The following is a 10746-nucleotide window of genomic DNA, read 5'->3' on the forward strand; positions in this document are numbered from 1 at the left end:
GGTAATAAACATTTCTGGCTTTGTGAGCCATATAGTCTCTGCTGCAATTACTAGATTGTTGTTTTAGTGCTAGCAGCCATAGACAAAACATAAAAGAATGGGCGTGGCCAGATTTGTCACATAGGCCATAATTTGCCAACACCTGAGTTAGTAACAGACAACAAAATGCATCTGCTGGATTGAATATACACATATCAAAATTTGATTCTTTGAAAGCCTTCTATAATATTTTATTTATTTATTTAATCCAGGTTAACAAGGACTTTGGGTCTATTTTTTCTACTCTTTTGCCTGGTGCTAATGCTATGCTTGCACCACCAGAGGGGCAAACTGTATTGGATGGTCTGGAGTTCAAGGTTGCTTTAGGAAATACTTGGAAAGAAAACCTAACTGAACTTAGTGGTGGTCAGAGGTGAGTAATCCCTTTACAGATTTAGAATTCCTCAATCCTCTTATTACAATCCATCATCTCATTGCCGACCTATTTGCTGTTTTGTTTTGCTTAGCTATCTTAAATGTACAATTTAAGGAGGTTAATATGTAAGACTGCAGATTGTGGTTAGAACTTGTGATTAAAATAGTAGGCAACAAAGGAAATAAGGGTAAGCAGCTAGAAAATGAGATGAAATTATGAAAAACAATTGATTTCAGACATTGGGAAATTAGTAGCCCAAGAGTCTGAATCCTGTGAGCAATAAAACAAAAGTGCTAAGCTCAGGGTTCATGTCTGCTTTCTCCATAGAATTTCTGGATTGCAGATGCAGGGAGGGGGAATCAACACAAATCATAGTAGTTTCACTGAATTAAAGAAACAGAATTTTGGGAGGCCCCAGTAAGCTGCACCCTAGCATTCAGTCTGTAATGTCCCTGAAGTGAAGGATAGTCTTTACACACAGCAAAGTTCATTGTAAGCCTTGAAGAAATCAAGCTGATCCTCATGTAACTAAAGTGTTTCTCAGAACAAAGCCTAATGCTTTTAAAGAAAGACAACAAAATTTGAGACTGTAATGGAACACAGTGTCTGGTATCTGATAAAAAGTACTGGACAGAAATCAAGAAAATGACGTGTAACTTAGAGAAAAATTATTCAATGGAAACAGACCCAGAAATGACAGGTGATGAAAATAGCAGACAAGGAAGTTATAGTATTACATTAATTAGTTCTAAGAATTACAAGGAGAAAAGAATGTGATGAGAAATGTAAGCTATAAAAAAAAAAAAAAAAAGAATTTAGGGGGCACCTGGGTGGCTTGGTCAGTTAAGTGTCCAACTCTTGATTTCATCTTAGGTCATGATCTCACGGGTTGCAGGTTTGAGCCCAGTGTTGGACTCTGCACTGACAGCGCAGAGCTTGCTTGGAATTCTCTATCCTCTCTGCCTCCCCTGCGCCCCTGCTCACGTGTACTCTCTCTCCCAAAATAAATATTTAAAAAAAATTTTTTTAAAGAATCTAGTAGAATTGCTAGAGATAAAAAAATATGCCCAAAAGGAAAAGCTCACATGACATTAGCAGATTAAACAGTGTAGAAACATGAGTGAATTTGAAGACACAGCAATAGAAAGTTAAAGCTAAAGTGAGAAGCACAGAACTGTAAACAGTGACCTGTGGGGCAATATTAAGCCATCTAACATATATGTGATTGGAGTTCCAAAAAGAGAGGAAGAGGTAAAGAAAAATATTTGAAATAATGTCCCCAAATTTTCCCGTTTTGATGAGTTCTATAAACCCACAGACTTAATGTAGGTAGGATAAACACCACACAACCTCTCCCGTGACATACATACAGTAACACAGCAAGCCATGTTATATGAAATTGTGATTTGTCTTCAGGCAGCCAGAGGCATAGTATTACATACCAAGGAACAAATATAAAAATGACTTTAGGATTATTGTCAAAAACTATGCAAGCCAGGTATCTGGAACAACATCTAGAAAGTGCTAAAAGAAAAACGTGGCAACCTAGAATTCTATGTCTAATCAAAATATTCTTCAAATGGAAGTCAACGTAAATATTTTTTCAGAAAAACAACAGCTGGAGGAATTTGCTGTCAGCAGAACCGTACAAGTTAAAGGAAGTTTTTGGATAAGGGGCAAATGATACCAGATGAAAAAACTCAGATCTGCATAAAGGAATGAATAGTGTTGGAAATAGCATGCTGTAGACTTCAGGGAAGTTTTTCCCCAGCCTTACATGGTGATTCAGACAATCGGCATACTAAGGAAAAACTTAAGAGGTCATGTGGACTAGCTCCTTACCTGCAGAGAACCAAATAATTAAAGCCTACTGAGAGAAAATTGTGAATATTCACATAATTAAAGACCGTTGTTAATTTTATATTTTGTCCCCTGTAGGATGTGCAATCTGTAGTTCTTAAATTGTTCTCATGTGCCCTATGATGCCATCATGTAACTTTTATGTATGTAGAAAATACTAAGACCTGTTAATTTCCCTAATGAAGGCCTTTGCCATTTTTATGAGAATAGTACTCCCCTGATTATATTTCATTATGATAAAATTCCTAAATATTTTAACAGTCTAAGACACCTTCTGGTGCCTGTTAACCAAAGTTGAATTCTACAGTTCAAATCCCAACATCTAACTTTTTTGCCACAGTCCTAGATAATGTTTTGAGGAGAACAGAAAATATATGCTTACTTTCTTTTTGAGACCTGAAAATTATTTCTATAATTAAGATGATACAATTTTCACATAAATACCATTATTTTAGATATATACCCAGCATACTAGTTTAACTCTTGATGAGAATTTTTTTTTTCTTGGTGAGGTTTTTTTCCCCCCTGCAAAATTAAGTTGAAAGAAAGCGCAATGCCTTAAACATTTGGTACAGAGAAAGCCAATAAAAAATAACTTTAGGTTGCTTGAGAGACGTCAGCTGCCCTTTATAGAGGTAGATGTCAATCTCACTGTTGTTTTTTATGGTAAAGAAAAAAATCTAAGAATTATGATACCTGATTAGAAAAAAAACAGCTACAGTAATGGGGATGGCTAGCTAGAAGAGAACTGAAAAAGAGCTATAGAAACTCAGATGTGTAACTGCAAATTTTAAATAAGGTGTATTGGGATTCTCCAGAGAAACAGAACTAGTAGGGTATGTTTGTGTGTATAAAAGGAATTTTCATCTTATCGTGGAGGCTGAGAAGGCCCACAGTTTGTTGTCTGCAAGCTGGAAACCTAGGCAGGCCAGTGGTCTAATTCAGTCCGAGTCTGAAGTCCTAAGAACCAGGAACACTGAGTCTGAATATCCATGTCCCAACTCGAGTAATGAGGCAGGAAAGAACAAATTCTTTCTCTACCTTTCTTATGATTCAGGACTTCAGCAGATTATGTGATGTCCAACCACATTGGAGAGAGCAAACTGCTATACAGAGTCTTCCAATTCAAATGCTAATTTCACCCAGAAACATTCTCAGACCCAGAAATAAAGTTTAGCCTAATATCTGAGTGCTCTGTGATCCAGTTAAGTTGACACACAAGATTAACCATCATACAATTGTTTGTTTGAATTTCTGACACTGGGAATTACTTCCCAGTAATCCCAGTATTATGGGATTACTGGGTCATAATCTATACAATTTACTCTTAAATGGTGCCAATAAAGAGTGTGTGTGTGCGCGCACACACACACACACACGTGCACACATATGCAGACATAGTAAAAGTTTGAAAGAAGGTACCTAAACCAGTTCTAGTATTACAAAGATAGTAGCTGTTGACTATATACTTACTTGTTAAGACTTCACTCGCCTGCTACCAAGGCATCTAATAGCAACTGGGGAAGGAAAGAAAACAATTAACATACTCTTTCCTTAAGGATAAGTGCCAATTATAAAATCCTGATTATTTGACGGGAAAGAATGTAAACCTGTTTCAAGATAAATAAGTTTCAAAATAAAACTTGAAGAGAAAAACTGAAAAGCTGAAATAAACATTTTAATACCAACAGAAGTGTTGAACTTTGAAACTTTAAATTATTTCCATGGCAGTCTTTCAGCTAAATCTGCACTATCCATCAAAGGACAGCAGATTTGCTTCAGTATTTTGGTAAAAAATGATAAAATCAAATTTTGATAACTTTTCTTCTGGTCTTTTCTTAGGTCTTTAGTGGCTTTGTCATTAATATTGTCCATGCTCCTCTTCAAACCTGCTCCAATTTATATCCTGGATGAGGTAGATGCAGCCTTGGACCTTTCTCACACCCAAAACATCGGACAAATGCTGCGGACTCATTTCACGCATTCTCAGGTGAGAACCAGGAAGACAATGTCTCCGTGATAGTTTTCGTATAGTATGTGTTTATTCAAAAACTATTCTTTAGTAATGGCCAATACGAAGATATTTAGGATTGAAGAACATGAAAGCATTGTATCTCTTTAAATATACAGTGATTATTTACATATATGCACATTCGAGTAAGGAAAGAAGGTTTGGTTTACTGTTACAGAAGGAGCCAGGCATGACAATTGTTGGTTGTATCATGAGGGAGAGTCTAAGTTTTTCATAATTAGAAATTAAATATGGTTAACGTCATTATTTTCTCTAGCTTGCTGCCAAAGGATACACAATCAAAGGAAGACTGGCTTAGGAACATACCTAGGCATCAGAAAATCATGTGGTGCTTGATGGGGTACTCGTCATGTTTCCTGGGTGGGAAGTAGAGAAAAGCCCCTTTAAGAACAGTTAGTTTTTATTGAACTGTTGCTGCAGGAGCTGGGGCTGCCAAGTATGGTTATATAGATAATGCAGTGTACAACTCGGGGTTTCACTTAATCGTAGTTAGCGTAGACTTATTTATTATGGTCCATTTTTACCAGGTAACGGTGAAGTGGTGCCTATTTTGAATTCTATAAGTGTTCCATTTGACTAGTGGTAGTGCTGTGGGAACTTGTAGCCTTTGATATTTTTGCAATATCACAAAGAAAAATATTTCACCAGAGCATTTAGAGCTAGCAACAAAACAGTGATGCCAGCTGCAGAGGATAGCAACAAGCAGTCAACCAGCAGGAAATAGTAAACTTGGGTAATGAAGCACTCAAGGTAAAATTAAGACTCCTAAAACCCAAATATAGAAAGCTAGAATTCATTTAGGTGCCTAATATTATAACTATTTGTTACTTGCATTTGCTTTGAGCCACGCATTGAAAGAAATAAAATCAAAATATGTCTAGACAATTCTTAGTCCCAGAATAAAAACAGGAGTGCTTTTCTTCAAATTACAAAATACCTTTTATGCTTTTTTTCTTTTTCCCTCAAGTTCATTGTGGTGTCCCTAAAGGAGGGTATGTTCAACAATGCAAATGTCCTATTCAAAACCAAGTTTGTGGATGGTGTGTCTACAGTAGCCAGATTTACTCAGTGTCAAAATGGAAAGATTCCTAAGGAAACTACATCCAAGGCAAAAGGACCCAAATGACCACCTTTGAAGCTAAAAGTACAGATTTACTCCTTTACCTTGACCTGTTTTTTAAACATAAAGACCTTGGGATTTACTTATTTATGTAAAATGCAATGTTGTTTTGTTACTTAACCTGTATTTTCTCTTCCTTTATGTAATCACTTATAAATGAACATAGATGCCTCTTTTCTTAATCAGTGTAACTATGGTCCAATTACTGTGATTGTGATTTTATGCATGTCCTCAAATGTTTTTTCTTACACAATTCTTTATACTAGGGAGCCTGAGATACCTGGTTGGTGGTGCATTGTTTGTAAAAGCTAAAAATAAAAAGAAACAGATGGAATTAAGTTATAATATAAATATAGCTGATAGTCAGCTTTTAATTAGTTTAATTCCTAAGGTAATATTAATGTGTTTTCTGTTGTTAAGAAAGTCATTTAGGTAAGAATTATAAAGCAAGTGTCTGGACCAACAAAGGGAACACACAGGAAGCTGTTAGGCATGCACCAAGCTATTTGTTGTTAGTTCTGTGAAGATACAATGGCAGAGCCCTGATTGAGACCCAGATGGGAAACCTTTGGAAAGATTCTCACTTTAATGATGTTTGGAGATCATGTTTCTATATGCTTAGTAATTGGTCTGTGCAATCTTAAGTTTTTAAAAAATCTTCACTAGTATTTTAATAGAAGCCTGGGAGAAAGTATGTTGCATTAAGTCTCCTCGTGTTTTCAAAGATTTTTGTTATTAGCCTTTTCATAATCCAATTAATAACAGTCTGTTGGTGAATGAGAATGTAGGAGCCAGCAGACTAAACCAAATTTATCTTTTTCCTTGAGTCTGATGAATATATAAATAGATCCATCCATTCTACCGAAAGAACTCAAAATTTGATGATTATTATATATCTTAGTGTCTTCTGCTTTCCAGGTCAAAAGGTTGAAGTTCCTTTAAGAACTCAAAAGAAGCGCTAACAAACACCATTTGGTTACTGTGTGTAGTTCTGCATCACCCGATTGTCTCCAAACTCTGAATTTTGAAAGCGCTCACATGATCTAATCTGATCTTGAGTATATTATTTTGGCCCTGTATCCCTTCTTGATACTCAGTTCCTTTATGTTACCCTTTCCCTAATATATGCTTATGGTTCTTGGCTTTGGCTTTAACATTCCTCATCCTTCCATACACAACTGAGGATGTCAGATAACATCCAGGTAACTGATACAATGGGACACACTGGAAAGGACTGAATCTGGAATTCATTCTGTCCACTATGGGAGGAGAGGGAGACAAAGTTATAAATGCCGAGTTACAGGAAGTCTAATTTCACCTATAACAGACAGTTTTTTATTTCCTTTCAAATGTATTGAAGATTATTTGCCAAAACAGTTCTGTCGGTTCATACTTGCAGTAAGATCACATATCTGTTGACCACAACCCAGTCAGCACTGGCTGTTAGTTTTATTATTTCTGATTTACTAGTTATAAAATGGTAGTTCATTGCTGTTTTAACTAACATTTGATAAATAACTTGTGAGGTTATATTTTGACATCTGAACTAATTTTCTTTATCTCAGATTTTCTATTTGCTTCCTTAATTTTTGTCTCATATATATCATGCTTTTTGATGATAATCCTCAAACATATTAAATTTTTATGAGTAATGTCAGTATATTGTGATTAGAAGATGACATGAAGGGGAGAGTCAGGGACCTTTAAAGTTCTGCAATAACATAAGTAACCTTTACTGAGCTCTTTCTAGACATCAGATGCTATTCGTATTTGCATCTGTTTTCACATTTGAGTAAGTACTGTTGATCAGCATTACATAACTGAGGAAATTGAATTGAGCACAAAAGTTACCAGACTTGTCTGTGATGATAGTAGTTAGGGGCAGAGCCAAGATACCAGTCTTGGTAGTTGGGCTCCAGAATATTACCTTTCTGACAGTTTGAACATTTGTGTTCATTGTACATAATAAATTTAAGACACACCTGGGTGAGCAGTATGCACAACATGAGAAAATTATTTCTAGGAAGAATGTCAAACATTTGAAAAGGATTCCTTCTGGGTTTTTTTTTTGGGGGGGGGGGGGTTGTTTGGGCATTTCATGTACCCTAACAAATGCAAAAGCAAAAACTTGAGAATCCATTCTCTTCTGATACAGTGAGGTAATCAAATGGGCCAACCACTCCCGCCATCATGTTGTCTGCAAATCAGGACAGGTTTTCTTCCTTTTTGATCTGTGGGCCTTTATTCCCCTTTCTTGCTGTACTGGCTTCAAGTTCCAGCACTGTGTGGTATAAATAATGAGAGCTGGCATATCTTCCTTTTCCCCAAAATTCTGAGGAAAGCATTCAGTCTCTCACCACCTAAGTATAATGTTAGCCATAGGCTTTTTTGGTTTATATTCTTTATCAAGTTAAAGAAGTTTCCTTCTGTTCCTAGTTTGGTCACTTTTATCATGGATGGGTTATTGAATTCTGTTCATTGCTTTTTCTGCATTGATTGATATGATCATGTACGTGCTTTAGCCTGTTAAGAATGAATTACATTGCTTAATTTGTGAATATTAAACCAGCCTGGTATTCCTGAATTAAACCCTGCTTGGTCATGGTCTATAATTCTCTTTATGTAGAGGCATACCTTGTTTTATTATGCTTCACGGGTAACTGCGTTTTTTTTTTTACAGATTGAAGGTTTGGGGCCACCCTGCACCCAGCAAGTCTGCCAGCACCCTTTTTCCCCACAGCATTGGTTCCCTTTGAGTCTGTCACAGTTTGATAATTCTCACATACTTTCACACTTTCTCCTTGTTATATTTGTTATGGTGATCAGTGATTATGACTCACTGAAATCTGATGATGGTTAGCATTTTTTAGCAATAAGCTATTTTTAAGATACATACTTTTTTTAGATCTAATGCTGTTGCCCACTTAATGGATTACAGCGTAAATATAACTTTTAAATTTAAATATTGGTTTCAGGAGTAGAACTCAGTGATTCATCATTTACATACAACATCCAGTTCTCATCACAGGTGTCTGCCTTAGTACCCATAACCCATCCCCCAACCCATGGCCCTCCATCAACCCTCAGTTTGTTCTCTATCGGTAAGTCTCTTGTGGTTTGATCTCTTTTTGAATATTACTCAGCCATCAAAAATTAAATGTTGCTACTTGCAACAATGTGGATGGAGCTAGAATGTATTATGCTAAGTGAAATAAGTCCATCAGAGAAAGACAAATACCATCTGATTTTAAGAAATCAAAACAGATGAATATATGGTAAAGGGGGGTATAAATAGAACTTTTATATGCACTGGGAAAGCCAAAAAAAATTTTTTGCCTTGTTTTGCTTGCTGTATTGTAGTATCAAACTGAACCCAAAATGTTTCCAGGTTATGCCTGTTTTATAGGATTCTGTTTGCTAATAGCTTGGTTGTGATTTTTGTGTGTGTTCATTAAGGGCTTTGGTCTGTATGGGTTTTTTTGTTTTGTTTTGTTTTTCTGGCTTTCTTTGGTTTTGGGGTAATACTAACTTCATAAAATTAATTGGGAAATGTTCCCTCTTCTATTTTCTGTATAATTATATAGAATTTGTGTTAATAATTCTTCAAATATTAGAATCCTCCTATGAAACTCTCTAGGCCTGGAGATTAGGGGGCGGGATGGGGGGAATAGAAATACAATTTCTTTAATAGTTATGGGGATGTTTAAATTATCTGTTTTACAACAAGTGATTTGTGATAGTTTGTGTTTTTTGCTGAATTGTTCCATTTCATCTAAACTGTCAAATTTGTGTGCAGCAGTCATGGTATTTCCTCATTATCCTTTTGATGTCTTCAAGCTCTGAAGTTATCACTTGTTTCATTCCAGATATTGGTAATTTTTGTTTTTTTCTCTCAGTCGTGATGGAAGTTTGTCAATTTTATTGTCTTTCGAAGAACCAGTTTTTTATTTCATTTACTTTATTGTCTTTCTGTTTTCATTTACTGATTTTGTCTCATTTCCTTTTTTCTGCTTTGGGCTTATTTTGCTCTTTTCTAGTTTTATGGTAGAGGTTTAGATTGTTGATTTGAGATCTCTTTTTGTAGCAAGCAATTAATGCTATCATTGGCCCTCTTAGGTAGTAATCTTTTAGCTTCATCTCACAGATTTTGCTATGCTGCATTTTCAACTTTAACTTCAAAATATATTCTAATTTGCTTTGACATTTCTTCTGACTATTGAATTCTTTTGGAATCTATTTCTTAAGTTTCCAGATAGTTGGGGATTTTCCAGGTAGCATTCTCTTACTGATTTCTAGTTTGTTCTGTTATGTCAGGAATCAGTTTTTTTTTAATTGTTAAAAAAGGATAGATTTAGAAAACAAAATAGGTACAAATTCAGTGGTCTAAGGTTCTACCTTAATGTATATTTTAGATAAATAAAAAGTAAACCCAAATTAAATAGAAAGGTGGAAATAATAAAAGGTAGAAGTCAACATATACAGGACAGAAAAACAATGGAGAAAATTAAGCTGACATATTGATTTTGTTTTGAGAACCAGGTATCTGTAATTAGACCATTCAGGCAAACCAGAGAAATTACAAGTCACTAATATCAGGAATGAAAGAAGAGTTGCCACCGTGGCTTTTACCTAAATTAAAAGGATGCAAAATTATGATGCTTTTCATGCCAGTAAATTCAATAACTTAGACAAAATGGAAAATTGGAAAAATAAAACTCACTAAAATTGACAAGAGTAGACAGAACTTGAATAGCTTCACATCTGTTCATGCAATTGAAATGATTAAATATCCTCTCACAAGGAAAACTTTAGTTCCATGTGGTTTTATTTGTAAATATTACTATTCAAAGACAAGTGGGGGGTGGGGAGGGGGCAGGGGAACACTTCCAACCTGTTATAAGTCCAGGGTTCTAATACTAAAACTTGACAAAGACATTATAAAACAAGAAAATTACAGCCTGGTAGCCCTCATGGTCTGAAGAGCAAAAACCCTGAAAATATTAGCAAACTGAATCTGATAACATTTACAGGCGATAATAAGCCATTTTCAGTTTTTTTCAATAAATGGTACCAACAGCTAGGTATTTATACAAAAACAAAACAAACAAAAAAAAACATTGCCCTTCACAACATACACAAAAAAATAACTAAAGATGAGACATAGGCCTAAAAGTAGTAGTTATAACACTTCTAGAAGAAAACAAAATTTTTGTGACCTTAGATTAGGCAAAGATTTCCTAGGACACACCAAAAAAACACAAACCTCAAAAGAAGAAGAAAAAAAGTATCAAGGAACATTAAAATTTTAAGAATATTTTC

The 10746-nt window shown here is 35.3% G+C and overlaps 1 protein-coding gene across 10 annotated transcripts in view; it reads left to right on the forward strand.

The window, feature by feature from the left end:
• Positions 1-8504, forward strand: part of SMC2 (structural maintenance of chromosomes 2) — a 67341-nt gene extending 58837 nt beyond the window's left edge. The window contains exons 23-26 of one of the 10 annotated variants that reach the window (XM_030293243.2): positions 252-412; positions 4118-4265; positions 5275-5451; positions 8403-8477. In XM_030293243.2, the coding sequence (XP_030149103.1) occupies positions 252-412; positions 4118-4265; positions 5275-5433 (468 nt within the window). In that variant the 3' untranslated portion in view covers positions 5434-5451; positions 8403-8477. Of the gene's footprint in view, positions 1-251; positions 413-4117; positions 4266-5274; positions 8017-8107; positions 8377-8402 lie in introns of those variants that run through there. The other 9 variants (XM_030293242.2, XM_030293244.2, XM_030293245.2 and 6 more) reach the window with 9 other exon arrangements.
• The last annotated feature ends 2242 nt before the right edge of the window (positions 8505-10746 follow it).

This window comes from Lynx canadensis, chromosome D4, assembly GCF_007474595.2.
Source record: "Lynx canadensis isolate LIC74 chromosome D4, mLynCan4.pri.v2, whole genome shotgun sequence".
NCBI classification, from domain to species: domain Eukaryota; kingdom Metazoa; phylum Chordata; class Mammalia; order Carnivora; family Felidae; genus Lynx; species Lynx canadensis.